Raw genomic sequence first — 15343 nt, 5'->3', positions numbered from 1 at the left:
GAGCAGCAGATAGATTTATTCCTCAAATAACGTAGTTATTCGATAGATAAGTCCTATTCGTCTATTGAAAAATTGAATATTTTGTTAACTGAAGAATAAAGTCTATCTAGCTGTTTATCTGGGCATTGAAAAATCGGCCCTAAATTATAATATTAGAATAAAAACATATTGTGAAGCATCGTGCTCATAATAACACGTATAATGTAATTTTACTTTTTAATTAAAATCATTTAAGAAATATGATTCTTTTTATTAATTCACTGGAAAGTGAATTTAACTTGCGTAATTATAATAGAGTAGGTATTTGTAAACAATAAATTAGGCATACGCATTGTACATAGTAATTTGTATAGTACCTATGTATGACAACATATTACAGGTGTGTAACACTAGTTTGAGTACACGACTTTGCTTGAGCGTATCCTTTTGTAAACGAGTATATGAAAGATTTTATATTTAAGATTTTTTTTCTATCTCTACAAGAAATAGTGTGTTAATGCCATTTCAATTTTTGTACCAATTTAAAAACAATTATTTTTCTAATAATTGTTTTTAGGGCAGTGCGTCATTATAAAAAATTCTATTATTTGCTCTACTTACGAAAAAAATTGTGCTACGCGTATTTTTCCGCTAAAAATGTAACTCATTTTCTAATTCTTAATTTCGTCCCAAAAAATATATAAAAATCTGTCGCTATATTAAAATTCATCAAAATCGGTCATCCGTTTTGGCGTGAAACCGGAACATTCTCAAGTGATTTTAAAATAACCTGCAATGATATTACAACTATATTACTATCATAATTAGTCACACATTGTCCACACATGATGTAACATGACAAAATATAATTTGCATCATATTTATAAATAACTCATCGCACTATATAGCGAAAATTTGATTTATAGAGAAACTAATTTCCGCCAACTACTTCGCCCGCGTAGTCAAAGAAAATCCCACATAGATCCCATACTAAGCTTTCGCTTGTGTTATGGAAACCAGATGGCTGATAAACATACATATATAATTTTAAATAAATACTTATATAGATAATTATAATTAACACCCAGACACAGGGCAAACATCTATGTTCAACACACAAATATTTCCCCCGGGTGGGAATCGAACCCACGATCAGTGGCTTGGAAGGCAGGGTCACTACCAACCAAGCCAACCGGCCAGTCAGTATGGTGATGGTGATGATAATATAGCGAAAATTTGATATTTCTTCAGAGCTATAAAAAATTAAGGGCCATCGAATTGTTTAGCAAACAAGCTGCTTTTTATCTCGTTTTATCATTTTATCTTTTAGATATCATATCAATGAATTCTTTAGGTTTTAGGTTAGTACAAACTACAAATAGTCTGGTCTTAATAAGGACATGAGATTTTTAGTCATTGTGTTGTTTTGAGTTAAAATATAAAACTATAGTTACATAGGAATGATGGAATAAGAAGAAGTACCTAATTATCTATCTAAGTAGGGAAATAGAGTTTAAAATAGTGATGGTGTTAAATGGTCGATATAAGCAGATGTGTTTAGCCTTAAAATGTGTAATTAAATAGATTTCGTATCGAAATTCTCTTCCTTCGACAAATCAAGTCGATAATTTTTGTGACCTTTCAAAATGTGGAGGATGAAATAGCTTGGTGGAATTTATTCATAGACTAACATATAAATGCTATATTTACTAGGATTAAAATTGGAATTAAAAACTAGTCTAATCTGAGGTAAATAACACATGTGAGGTAGTTGATAAAAATAATTATAATCGAATTAGTCTGAGGACATTTTGAAGCCGTCATAAGATTCAGCCGTTTCCAAGCTATAGCCTGTTACTACTGTTTTTCTCTATAGTAAGTTTTTCCATCCAAAAGGAATACTTTTCAGGTTTTAAAATAGAATTCTTCTTCTCTACTCTGACGTGTTATTTTATTGCCTATTCGATTATTTCTAGTAGATGTGTGGTATCGTTAGAAATTATCTCATTTGCAGTAATAAAGGTTCTTACCTCAATGGCTATTAGTTCCTAATAGAAGAGAGGTCAATCGATCCCGTTTTAGACGACATTTGTCATACAATCGAGGATCCAAAAGTACTTTATATAGTTTATACGATTCAGATAATTGGCAGGGGTAATCAATGAAGTTCCAATCAATCACAAATTAGTTCTTCAAGTAAGCTTTTAGAAGTGTTTCTTTCGGTTGGTCGCTTATATGTGTGCTTATTCAATAATTGTCTTATTAAAAGTTTCTCTATTGTTATAAATTTGGCTAATGCTAATGATAAATAGCAGTCGTGGTTTTGGAATAATTTGTCTCTGGTAGATAGTTAGACAGTTAGATAGGCCACAAAATACATAGTACATACAATTGAGTAGATATAATAACGTATGTATAGTGTATAAGTGTGTGATTAATCGATTAAGAACTAAGAAAATCTAAAGTATAGTGAATATGACGTAGTGCCAAGTGACTTTAGTTAAAGTGTAAGTGACAATGGGTGATAATAAATACAACAGTTTGCCGCGGCTTCGTCGCAGGGAGACTTGGAGGCGGAAAGGGGTATTTATTTTTGATTTTTATTTGTTTTGCTAGTGTATAAAATAACGAGTCAACTTAGAAAGTAGTATAGAGAACGGCGTCGGTAGTGTGAAAAATAATAACACACATTTAAGACTCAACTTATAACTATAGAGGGATTTCTTCCAGACAATTTATAAAGGGTACAATTGTTGGAGTTAGTAGGTATTGGAATAAGAGAGAATAGGCGAATTGCAATACTTAACGTAGGTATTGTTCATAGTAATAAAATTGTGAATAGAAAAAGCTTTAAATCTAGGTATATTCTGGCTTGTACGGATATTACCTATCTATCACACTTTCTCTAAAGTTTAAAACAGCTGAACTCGTATTAACAGTTTAAAAGAAAAACGACATGTGGCACTCGGGGACTGCCGCGGTAAAGCTATTGCATGCTATGCCTTCAAGCCACACCTCCGCCCGTCGGAGTGGGGAGCGTGAGGTTTTTTCGTTACGGAATTTCTCGATTCGGTCCCCGCGCTCAAGGCCCGCGATAGTGTTATGCAATAGCTTAATAACTTCGCAGGAAACGAGATTCACGACCATTAATCTATACATATAATAAATCTGTAGAAGGGTCAATTCTGTACATTGAAAATATTGAAAAAATAAATAGCAGGGGGTGTTACTGGATCGATACCAAACCCAAATATGAGTGATTGATTGATAATGATTAAAAAAATTTTTGTCTGTCTGTCTGTCTGTCTGTCTGTCTGTATGTGAAGACATCACGTGAAAACTACCGGTTCGATTTCGATGAAACTTGGTATAATTATACCTTATTATCCTGGGCGTAAAATAGGATACTTTTTATCCTGGAAAAATACATAGAAAAAAAATAATCTTAATTTTTCAGTTATCCATAGACGTTGTTCTATAGAACCGCGAACACACGTTGCGTATTATTATAGGCCTAGCCGTATTTGGGTCAGATAGATATTTATAAAATGTCATTGTCAGATTTACTCAAAATGGAGAAATAAAACATCCACGCGAAGACCGACATCCGCGCGGACGGAGTCGCGGGCGGAAGCTAGTCATCAATAAATTCTTAATAATCAAAACAAGTTTTCGACAAATTCCATAGAAAATGCAAGTCAATATATTTATTATAATATAATATAATATAAGAAACAGGTCGACAATGACCCAATGTGATGTCATAGTGATGTCACCTTGTAGAAATATGCGTCTCGAGTTAGTATGAAATGTGGGTGTATGAATGAGGGTATTAGCAAAATTCTGGTGTTAGATCTAGATTTTTCTTCTGCAAAGGGGATTTTTCCAATGTCAAATAAATGCGATTGGTTTTTTTGTGCGCGTTATTAAATTATGTACAATGTTTGTACAAGAGTAAAATAAGTATATAGGTTCTCTTTTTTTCCTTTTGTTAACTCCGAACCCTGAAAATATTAGAAAATATCAACACAAAAAACGTATAAAATAACTAGCTGCAGGTAGCTGAAGACTCAGAATAAGACATAGGCTACTTTTTATCCCGAAAATCCCACAGGAGCGGGAACTGAGCGGGTTTTTTTTGAAAACGTGGGCGGAAATTTAGGTTTTTTTTTATTTTTTTGTATTCATAAAAGCTGAAGAATACGTATTTTATCTACAAGTATTCTAAATACAAATACCGTTGCACTACACTCGGTCAAGGTTCTATAGAGGCTCCATCAATGTTGTCACACACTTGCGTACTGATTATTAAATACGTTTTATGTTTAATCGAGGTCCTGTGGACCCTAGATGTGTAGGAATTAAATGTTTTACTTGTGTGTCCTTTAAATAGTACATATCTAAAGTTGGCGAAACGGGACATACCTAAATATATTTTTAACAGGATCTTATTAGTTGCGCCTGTTTGTGTTATTATTAATTGTAACATTGACATGATTTTAAAAGAGCAACTATGGAGTTTCTTGCCGGTTCTTCTCCATAGATACTGCTTTCCGAATCGGTGGTAATTGTTAAAAATGTGTAATGACGATTCGAAAGTGCTTCTAGAAGAAGTCTAATTGAATAAATAAATATTTGAGTTTGTATGTAACTGACATGCTCGATTTTGATCTACTTATTGCCCCTGCTTGCCTATACACATCATATCATAATTGTCAAATGTTTTCTTTCTCATTATCCTGTCTCTTATTAATATAATATATCTGTTATATAAATATACCACTTTAGTTTTATTACGGTTCCATAATTTAGGATGTAGGTGCTTTGATATGCTATTGAACTTATTTAAACTGTTCATTGTCAGGACGATAAAAACGTTTAGCATTGGTTTCTGTGTACATAGTATTGCAGTCTTAGTAGTTATTACATCATCATAACAACATTGCGAATCGGAAGGTCACATGTGTGATAGTGACCTTTGTTTTAGATACATACATACATACATAGTGGTTAAGTCCCGTGTCCCCTAGTAGGGTATGGGGCAAATGCATTATCTATACTTATACTAGCTTACCGCCCGCGGCTTCGCCCGCTTTCTCTAAAACGATTTGAGATTTAAACTATCCTATCTCTCAAGTTGGATCGAACTGCACATGGTGTGCGAATTTTATTATAATCGGTTAAGTGGTTTAGGAGTCCATTGAGGACAAACATTGTGACACCAGATTTATATATATTAAGATAAGATTATAAAGCTGAAGAGTTTGATTGTTTGTTTGTTTGTTTGAACGCGCTAATCTCAGAAACTACTGGTCCGATTTGAAAAATTCTTTCGGTGTTAGATAGCTCATTCATCGAGGAAGGCAATAGGCTATATTACATCATCATTGAACCTAGAACATTCTCAGTTCTATGCATTACTTATTGCACTGAGCAGAAGGTCAAGTGTAAATCGGAATTTATTACTACGCTTTTAGATTTATAGGGTCATAGTGATTGTCCAATAAGGACAATAATGAAAGGTAATGTTCAATTGACGAAGCTTTAATAATCACGAAAAATCACCAGGGAGTCTTAGGATATAGTATCGGGAGCATTGTTTTCTAATTGAAAAAAATAGACAGGATTTTGGATGGCCTTTATTCACATGAAATTCAAAACGTTACTTGAATTAAAAAAAAACTTACAGCTTTCCTTTCGGTGTTATGTTTTAAACGTAAATTAATTTTTACTGTTTTCTTTTCTAATAGTGATGATGAATTACACAAGATTGGCGATGATGTGTTTGTATACAAACAAAGATGTGATCTTACTTTTGGATGCTTTCCAAGGTATTATGAAGTCATTATCTTTAGTACTGCTTTAGTATACTTTTTTTAAATCTTTTTTTATTCAGGGATTTTTGTCCTAAAGGACAATCCCATCGTACCTTGTACCAATATTTAACACTTAACAAACTACATATTAAATAACAATAACTTTAGTACTTACTAGATTTCCGCCCGCGGCTTCGCCCGCGTTTGCAAAGGAAAACCCGCATAGTTCCCGTTCTCGTGGGATTTCCGGGATTAAAACTATCCTATGTGTTAATCCAAGTTACCCTCTATATGTGTGCTAAATTTCATTGTAATCGGTTCAGTAGTTTTTACGTGAAAGAGTAACAAACATCCATACATCCATACAAACTTTCGCATTTATAATATTAGTAGGATATTAAGATTAGTTGATATTAAGATTTTTAACAGCTAGGGATTAAATTAATAAGGTACATAATATATAAAAAATAATAAAAAAATTGTTTCAATGGAATTGTGACTATGTGAATAAGTGCGTGCAGGTGCCTCGCGGTTTTACCCGCATTGCACTGCTCCTGTTGGTCTTAGCGTCATGACACAGCCTGTAGACTTCCCCGATAAATGGGCTATCGTAGTTTAGTAACGTGTAATTTTGTGTCGTAAGAGCTAGCGCGCAAGAGCAACTTTTGTCTCCGCAACTATTTAGTTTCTCCAATCAACTCCATGGGCTAGTAAGAAAGTGCGCGCACGTAGCGACGCAACTTCCTATAGAGTTGATGGGAGAGACAAAATAGTTGCGGAGACAAAAGTTGCTCTTGCGCGCTAGCTCTAATTGTGTCCGAGATATAAAAATACCCTTTTTTTTCTAAGAATCATCGCAGACTCATTCACGTAATGTCATTGCTAATAATATTTATTTGTAAGCGTTCATCCAGCTATACGTAAGTAGAATTATGATTGTTTTATGTGTTAGCGATAATATGAGTTTGTATACGCTATTCTCGCGAATTGGTAAACCGTATTTGACTAATTATTTGCGTTTGGTAGTTTAATTTAGACGAGAATTTCTTGTGTTGTTTAGAAATAATTCGATTATCACGATGAATCACACATTTTTTTTTTGTTACTTAATCGCGATTAAAATATATTATAGATATATTATGTTATAGAGAGTTATTACTTATTATCCTTATCTATATCTATCTATAAAAACATATGCGTGTGAGTATAAACACGTACAAACTCATGAAATTTTTGTATTGTCACCGATCCTTGATAACTAAGTGTACAAAGTTTGAATTAAATCTGTCCGTTTAAAGTGGGTCAAAATCGAGTCTACAGAGTCGGTTACATACAAACATACAGTGGAAGCTAATAAAAGCCTGTTAAAAGGCACTGCTTCTTTACTTGGCAACCCTTGGGTGCTTTTCTACCAATAATGTACGAGGATGTGTAGCGAGGAATGTGTTTGTAAATAACCAATCATATCGCTTCATTTAGTTTGAAATTTGAAGCGATACTATTGATAGTTTTAGTGGAAAAGCACCCTAAAACGTGGGAAGTGAAGAAGATAATTATTATAGTGTTAGTGCCAAAAATCAGTACATTTCGCGATATAAACTCGAGTGCACGTGGTAGTGCGAAATAATGTGAAATTTAATAAATAAAAATATTATGAAACTTAGGTGTGAAGATTGTAATAAAAATATTGTTATGTGTGGTTTCATTTATAAAAGATAGTCATCTATTTACTAGTTCCGGCTTCGCACGGGATTGAAAATTTATTAAAAATAGTTTAGCCGAATTTTAAATAGTTACTTACCTATAATTATTATACGGGAGTTATAAAAATAGTTTTTTTGACTGTTTAAGAATTGTGTAGTTTTGGAATTGAGTATAAAATAAGAAATTTTATAAAAAGTGAAGGTTGTTTATACAACCTTTGTTCTATTTTAAATGTGTAACTAAGAATACAATAATACTGGTGTACATTTATTTACGCGAAGTGATCGTTGTCTTGAGTGTTCCTATAGAATATGACAAATCTATTATACTATAATACTGAATAGTTTGTTTGTTGGAACGCGCTTATCTCAGGAACTACTTGTCCGATTTGAAGAAATCTTTCGGTGTTAGATAGCCCGTTTATCGAGGAAGGCTATAGGCTATATATCATCACGCTAAGACCAACAGGAGCGGAGCAATGCGGGTGAAACCCCTGAGCGCAGCTAGTTATAACTAAAGAGTTTAAAATTCCCCATTTAGGTATTATCAGTGTTATTTTTTAGTTTCATCAAACATAATATGATGTGATTATTTTTGATTGATGAGTGATTAATTTTCTTAAAGTGATGGATGATAATTATATAAAAATTATAATAAAATGGATACAATAAGAGTGGTTGGTGATTATGTGCGCGAGAGATCGCCGTTTTCGGTGAGTTTTTAATAAAATTAGAAGGAAATATGAATGTTATTTGAAATTTATTTTAAACAAATTTAATAAAACGTTGCTACTGTGATGCATACACATAGAGGTACAAACACAGACTGGGAAAAAAAGCTGTTGTAGTGTGTAAAATTAAAAATATCAAATTCTTCCTTATTTATCGTTGTACTATTTCCTTACTTACAAGATACTTTTTCGTAATATTAAATACGAAAGTGTGTTTGTTTGTTTGTCTTTCTATCACGTCTGAACCGAGCGATTTTATGGTATCATTTTTGTGTTTGCTGATAATTAAGAAGCTAGAGATTGATATAGGCTAGACTTTTTAACGCGGTATAACATAATTAGCAAGGGCATTCCGAAACTCTATATTTGATCTTTTAAAATCATGTCATTACATTTAAACTTTACATAATATTACGAATATAATAATTATCTATTACGTACAGACATTGGTCAGTTAAAATTTTAATGTATATGCCTATAGGTATAGATTTACATTCAATAAATCAGAACGTGACGTCATCCATTGAATTGTCCTTAATAGGACGGTAATGGATAAAGTACAATGCTGTGACGAGACGATGACGGTGTCGAATTTGCATTGTGTATAATTTTGATACATATTACATACTGTTACTAAATGTAAGGGAAGAGTTAAAATTATCACTTTATTATTAAAATTTGAAAACATCAACCCTCTAAGGAAAACACTTCAATTTTTTTTTGCAGCTAAGTAGCCGAATCTATGTTTTTTTAAACTTTTCCAAATGAACATAACTAGTTAGATCATTTGATAATAACATGATTATAATTAAAACAAAAACATAAATATTAGTATTGACGATAGTTTTGATTTAAATGCTCAGTGGTCAATATAACTAGAGCTCTCGGCGTTAAAAATCTCGTAAAAAATCTGACCTTACCACAGTTCTGATCAGCTATTTCATTCAATACTTACAATTTGCAGTTATTATATATTTCAATATTTGTGATCGTTCAATTTTTTATCTATTGCATAGCTTCTATCGCGGGCCATGAGCGCGGGGACCGAAACGAAAAAACCTCACGCTCCCCACTCCGACGGGCGGAGGTGTGGCTTGAAGGCATAGCATGCAATAGCTTTACCGCGGCAGTCCCCGAGTGCCACACGTCGTTTTTTATTAACAAATTAACAATTACGTTTATCCATCTCCAGCTGGACACATGGTTCGGCCGTCCGAAGAAAGCGCCCGGCGGGCCGGAGCGCGGGTACGACACAGTGCCGCGCGCGGAGCCCCGGCCCGACGACGAGGAGCCCGCCGCGGAGTATACGAGCAAGATAGACGCGTTGGATGATGACCAGCTCGAGAGACGGTTTGAGGAAATGCTGGTAAGTGAAGTTCGATACGAACTGGGCAGATTTTGCGAACTTCGAACTTTGAAATTTCGAATTTCGAAATGTGACAGACATTTCGAAACGTACGTATAGTCAGGTAGTGACATTAGAGGCCGAACATGTCGTTGTGGAGCTCGCCGCGGAGTATACGAGCAAGAGACGGTTTGAGGAGATGCTGCTAATTGAAGTTCGCTACGAACTGGGCAGATTTTGCGAACTTCGAACTTCGAAATTTCGATTTCGAAATGTCTGGCCTCTGACAGTCCTTGTCTTGAAACTTATCCCTTAAAAACCTTTACCATCAGACGAACCAGTAGCTAAATACGTAGTAAGATGTGAACAATAGCTAATTTGTAATAAGTACATAATATGTATGGTTTGCAATCCCATTTTTTTTTCTCTCATGACCCACTACTATCTCAATTAGAGAAAACAAACAATATTATATAATTGTAATTTAGTGATGTATATTTTTTCAGACGGACATGAATATAGGAGAAAAGAAAAAAGAGCCGCTAAGAAAATACTCGAGGGATCAAAAGAAGAAGATGTTGGTTGCGTACAAATTTGTTAATACCCAGGTAAATATTATATTTTTATATACTTATTAGTTTTCCTAATTTTTTACTAGTTAAATGATTGAAGACAATTTCAATCAATCAAAATTAATTTAAATTTGTTCAGCCGTTCTTGTTAATGAGCAATATACGTAAACCTCACGTTCCTAAAGTTATGAGACATGTAAATAATATAAGGAAAACACTTTGTGAGATAGTTCAATTTTCTTTTTAATTTTCTGTACCAATAAACAATAAATAATATAATAATACATTATACGAAATACTTATAAATGCAGATTGTAACCACAGCACTATGCAATTATGTATGCGGAGTCATACTGCAACTAATTATTATTATTAACTAGCGGTCCGCCCCGGCTTCGCCCGTGGTACATATTTACGTTTTCTCTACATAAGAACCATCCTCGTACTTCAAGGAATATAATAAAAAAAGAATTAACGAAATCGGTTTAGTTGTTCTCGAGTTATGCGCTTACCAACACATTTTGTGATTCATTTTTATAGTATAAGACTAGCGGTCCGCTCCGGCTTCGCCCGTGGTACATATTCACGTTTTCTCTACATAAGAACCATCCTCGTACTTCAAGGAATATAATAAAAAAAGAATTAACGAAATGGGTTCAGTTGTTCTCGAGTTATGCGCTTACCAACACATCTTGCGATTCATTTTTATATTATAGAAAAGAAGATTAATAATTTACCCTCAAAATTTTCAATTTTACATTCCAGGAAGGCCGTTCAAAATTCGAGAAGCCCTCCGACTACGTGTCATATTTAAACCAACCAGAACTTTCCGTGGGTAAACTACACAGTTGTTTGGAAAACTTACGGATATCCCTGACTAATAACCCGTTATCCTGGATAGAGGACTTCGGTAGTAAGGGAATAGAGAGCTTGCTGACTACCCTCAATGTTTGTTATACGAAGTGAGTATTTACGCTTTTTTTAGCTTCACCTGTATCATCATCATCGTCGTCGTCGTCGTCGTCGTCGTCGTCGTCGTCGTCGTCACCCTTATCATCATCATCATCATCATTATCAGCCTATTCCTGTCCACTGCTGGACTGCTTCACCTGTATGTTTGTATGTAACCGACGACTTTGGGATCGATTTTGATCTCAAATGGACAGATTTAATTCAAACTTTGTACACTTAACAAGAATCGGTGTCAGTAAAATAATTTCACGAGTTTAAATTATTGAAGCGTGTTTTCGTAAAGGAATTATGAATTTCAAATTCTTAAAATATATTTATTTTAATGGATGAGGGTAATTCTATATTCTAGTTTGTTGACTACCCTCAATTTTTGTAAATCGAAATGAAATCGAAATGTTATAGTTTTTGTTGCGTTTAAAATATAGTACGTTATAAACCTGATTATTTAACTACATTTTTCCATGCTGCTAGCGGAAGTGGATTCTACCGGTAAGAGAATATAATGTAAAGAGAGTACTTTAGGGAATAATCTGTACTTCTATACTAATATTATAAAGCTGAAGAGTTTGTTTGTTTCAACGCGCTAATCTCAGAAACTACTGGTCCGATTTGAAAAAATATTTCGGTGTTAGATAACCCATTCATCGAGGAAGGCTATAGGCCAAATATCAACACACTAAGACTAACAGAAGTTGAGCACTGCGGTTAAAACCGCGGGGCACAGCTAGTTGAAAATAAAATAATGAAATGTCTGTAATATTATGGTGTATACCAATACATTTTGTAAAGACAGACGCAACCAAATTAAAAACTATCTAGGCTTTTGTCACAAATTTAATTATCTAAACACAAAATAAATAAAAATAAACCAAATCTTTAGTATTGAATCTTGAGTATGAAATTAAGGGGAAAAGATCAGGATATAAATTTATATATTTCCACTATTACTAGATTAATTTTTCCTCTTTCTAATGTCTGTTTTAATTTTTTATTTATTTATTAATATTTCAACACTCCTAATTAAACCAATTAATTTTCCAGTGACTCCCGCTACGACAGAGTACAGTACGAGAGTATAAGATGTCTGTCCGCCATTTTGAATAACACAGTCGGTATTCGAGCCGTGTTCGAGTGTAGAGAAGCTTTACCAGTGTTGGCGCGAAGTTTGGACGCTAGGAAACCGCATTGTGCATTGGAAGCGGCTAAGGTGAGTTCTCGAATGTTCTCGAATGTTCTGGAAGCTTCTGGAATGTTCTAGAAGGTTGGAACAAGAAACATATTCGAGCTGTTTTCGAATTTAGAGAAGCATTACCAGTGTTGGCGCGAAGTTTGGACGCTAGGAAACCGCATTGTGTATTGGAAGCCGCTAAGGTGAGTTCTCGAATGTTCTAGAATGTTCTAGAAGCTTCTGGAATGTTCTAGAAGCTTGGAACACGAAACATATTCGAGCCGTGTTCGAGTGTAGAGAAGCATTACCAGTGTTGGCGCGAAGTTTGGACGCTACGAAACCGCATTGTGCATTGGAAGCCGCTAAGGTTTGCTTGAATGTTCTAGAAGCTTCTTGAATGTTCTAGAAGTATCTGGAATGTTCTAGAAGCTTTGAGATACACAGTTACACAGCTTTGTCACACACAGTTGTAAATGATCTATGTTTGTGTGCAGAGGCGTCGCTAGGTCGTCGATGTCTTTTGAATATTTGATAAGTAAAAATATAACTTATTCTGTACTTTGTAGATTCGATTTATTTTTATTACGTTAATGACAGAAATAGATTACAAACTCCCCACATAATATACTTATGGATTAAACTCAAATTCAAACATTTATAATTATTCAATTAGACTTCTTCTAGAAGCACTTTTGAAACGTCATAACATATTTTTATCATTTACCAGTACTATACGAATTGCATTTTTTCTATTGTTTTTAAAACTACAAATTTAGGTATTTTAATCCATGTTTTTCTATATTTTAGGTGCTAGCAGCAATATGTCTAATTCCAAACGGTCACGAGAAAGTTCTAGAAGCTATAACAATGGCGGGCGAGTCGAGTCGAAAGCCTCGACTGTTGCCAATAGTCGAAGGACTGCATCCGAAAGCACCGGAGAGTTTGAAGGTAATATTCTAAAGATCTGGAATGTTCTAGAATGTTCTGGAACGTTCTGGAACGTTCTAGAATATACAACGGCCAAGAGAATTTTCTAGAAGCTTTAACATTGCATCCGTAAGCGCGGGAGAGATTTGATGTAATATTGAATTGGAATGTTCTGGAATGTTCTAGAAAAGCAAATGCTACCTCTTTTTTTCCCTTAAAAAGCTTCCAAAAATTTTCTATGGAGAAGTTAATGCTTTTGACATTGACAGGTAACAAATATTGGTTTAAAATGGACCTTAGACCGCCATTTTTTAAAGAAAAATACTTTAAATTGACTTCTACAAAATTTCTACAAAATTAGTAATTTAATAAATTTTTCGAGACACATTTACTCGTGGCAAACGCTTGTTAGCAAATAACTTGTTCTAAGGATAGGAATATATTTATCTTTATTCATTTATTTATTCACATACTAGAGACTAGTAAAACACAAATAAATTATCTAATATATATAAATCTCGTGTCACAATGTTTGTCTTCAATGGACTTCTAAACCACTTACCGATTATAATAAAATTCGCACACCATGTGCAGTTCGATCCAACTTGAGAGATAGGATAGTTTAAATCTCAAATCGTTTAGAGAAAGCGGGCGAAGCCGCGGGCGGTAAGCTAGTTAAGATATAAAACACATAATAAATATTATTTAATCAATTTCAGAACGGTTGCATGCAACTGATGAACGCAATAATCACGGAACCCGAAGAATTGGAGTTCCGTATGCATTTGCGAAGCGAGTTTATGAGAACTGGATTGTATGATCTTATTGGTGAGTTGATTTTATGCTTGTTATCAAGGAATATTTGATTTTGGTCCTTCGAGACTTTTAGTTTTAGTCTTTTACAGATTTTTGAAGTGAAACTTCTTTATCGGGGTTGGAAAAAAATTTAGTGTAACATTTTTTCGTTACGCGTGACATTTTTCCGTTACGCGTCATCTTTTTCTTATCCCTACCACGCGTGATTCGACGTGTTTCTGTAAAGTTGCATATAGTAAATTATTTTTTGAAATAATAAGGTCATAAAAAAGTTTCACTTCTTACGTGTGTACACTTATAGTACACGCACACATTTTTATTAGTTTTAAGAGGAGGCTCCCTAAATTTTATGTGAATTTGCATATTCTGAAACAGTCACACATACAATCAAAATGGAACTTTAGTATATGATTTATTGGGTCTTTTTCTTTCCATGTACAAGACAGTTACGTAATTGTAACATTTTCGCTAGATTCATTTTTTATTAAAAAATTATGCCTTTTTTTAAAGATTTACTTGGACTTTATGTCTAAAATAAATGTAAACAGTAAGAAAATACAGTTTACTATCCAATCCCAAGATATTTGTAATTTGTTAATTTCTTTTTACTATGAAGCATAATGAGAAAAAAACAAGTGATTACTGCGTTAAAAACAACCGACTTCAAACTTGCACTTGCAACATTTATAAATACAGACAAAAATGCTCATAAAATAAAAACTACTGGACCTATCCGAATAAAATTTTTATGGGACCAATTCGACACCATCCCGCATCGAACAAAAAAAGAATCACGTAAATCGGTTCAGAAACCTCGGAGTAATCGGTGTACATACATAAAAAAAAAAACATACCGGCCGAATTGATAACCTCCTCCTTTTTTGAAGTCGGTTAATAAATATTAATACCTACGTAAAATAATATATATTTCAGAGGACTTACGAGCGGGTGCGGAAGAAAATGGACGATCCATACAAATGAATGTATTCGATACACACGCGGCGGCTGACCAAGACGAGTTTTTGGCTAAATTTGATGACGTCAGGTATTTATAATTTTAAAGATATGACTACATAGTATAAAACAAAGTCGCTTTCTCTGTCCCTATGTCCCTTTGTATACTTAAACCTTTAAAACTACGCAACGGATTTTGTTGCGGTTTTTTTTAATACATAGAGATCAAGAGGATGGTTTTAGTATATAATTTATTAGGTTTTAGACAAAGCGGGCGAAGCCGCGGGCGGTAAGCTAGTAGATTATAATTCGGTATTCATTTGTTCACATGATGCACCTGTTTACATAATTTTGATTATA

The 15343-nt window shown here is 33.9% G+C and overlaps 1 protein-coding gene across 10 annotated transcripts in view; it reads left to right on the top strand.

Moving 5' to 3' along the window:
* LOC123704405 (protein diaphanous) overlaps positions 1–15343 on the top strand; it is a 46994-nt gene that overhangs the window by 7556 nt on the left and 24095 nt on the right. For 6 of the 10 annotated variants that reach the window (XM_045652779.1, XM_045652775.1, XM_045652771.1 and 3 more), the window contains exons 1-8: positions 2409–2562; positions 9422–9595; positions 10081–10182; positions 10912–11108; positions 12160–12325; positions 13094–13234; positions 13933–14041; positions 14963–15074. In XM_045652779.1, the coding sequence (XP_045508735.1) occupies positions 2497–2562; positions 9422–9595; positions 10081–10182; positions 10912–11108; positions 12160–12325; positions 13094–13234; positions 13933–14041; positions 14963–15074 (1067 nt within the window). In that variant the 5' untranslated portion in view covers positions 2409–2496. Of the gene's footprint in view, positions 1–2407; positions 2563–7417; positions 7460–8062; positions 8212–9421; positions 9596–10080; positions 10183–10911; positions 11109–12159; positions 12326–13093; positions 13235–13932; positions 14042–14962; positions 15075–15343 lie in introns of those variants that run through there. The other 4 variants (XM_045652776.1, XM_045652772.1, XM_045652773.1 and 1 more) reach the window with 3 other exon arrangements.

This window comes from Colias croceus, chromosome 29 (genome assembly GCF_905220415.1).
Source record: "Colias croceus chromosome 29, ilColCroc2.1".
Classification (NCBI taxonomy): Eukaryota; Metazoa; Arthropoda; class Insecta; order Lepidoptera; family Pieridae; genus Colias; species Colias croceus.
This window is presented reverse-complemented; position numbering and strand designations above follow the sequence as displayed.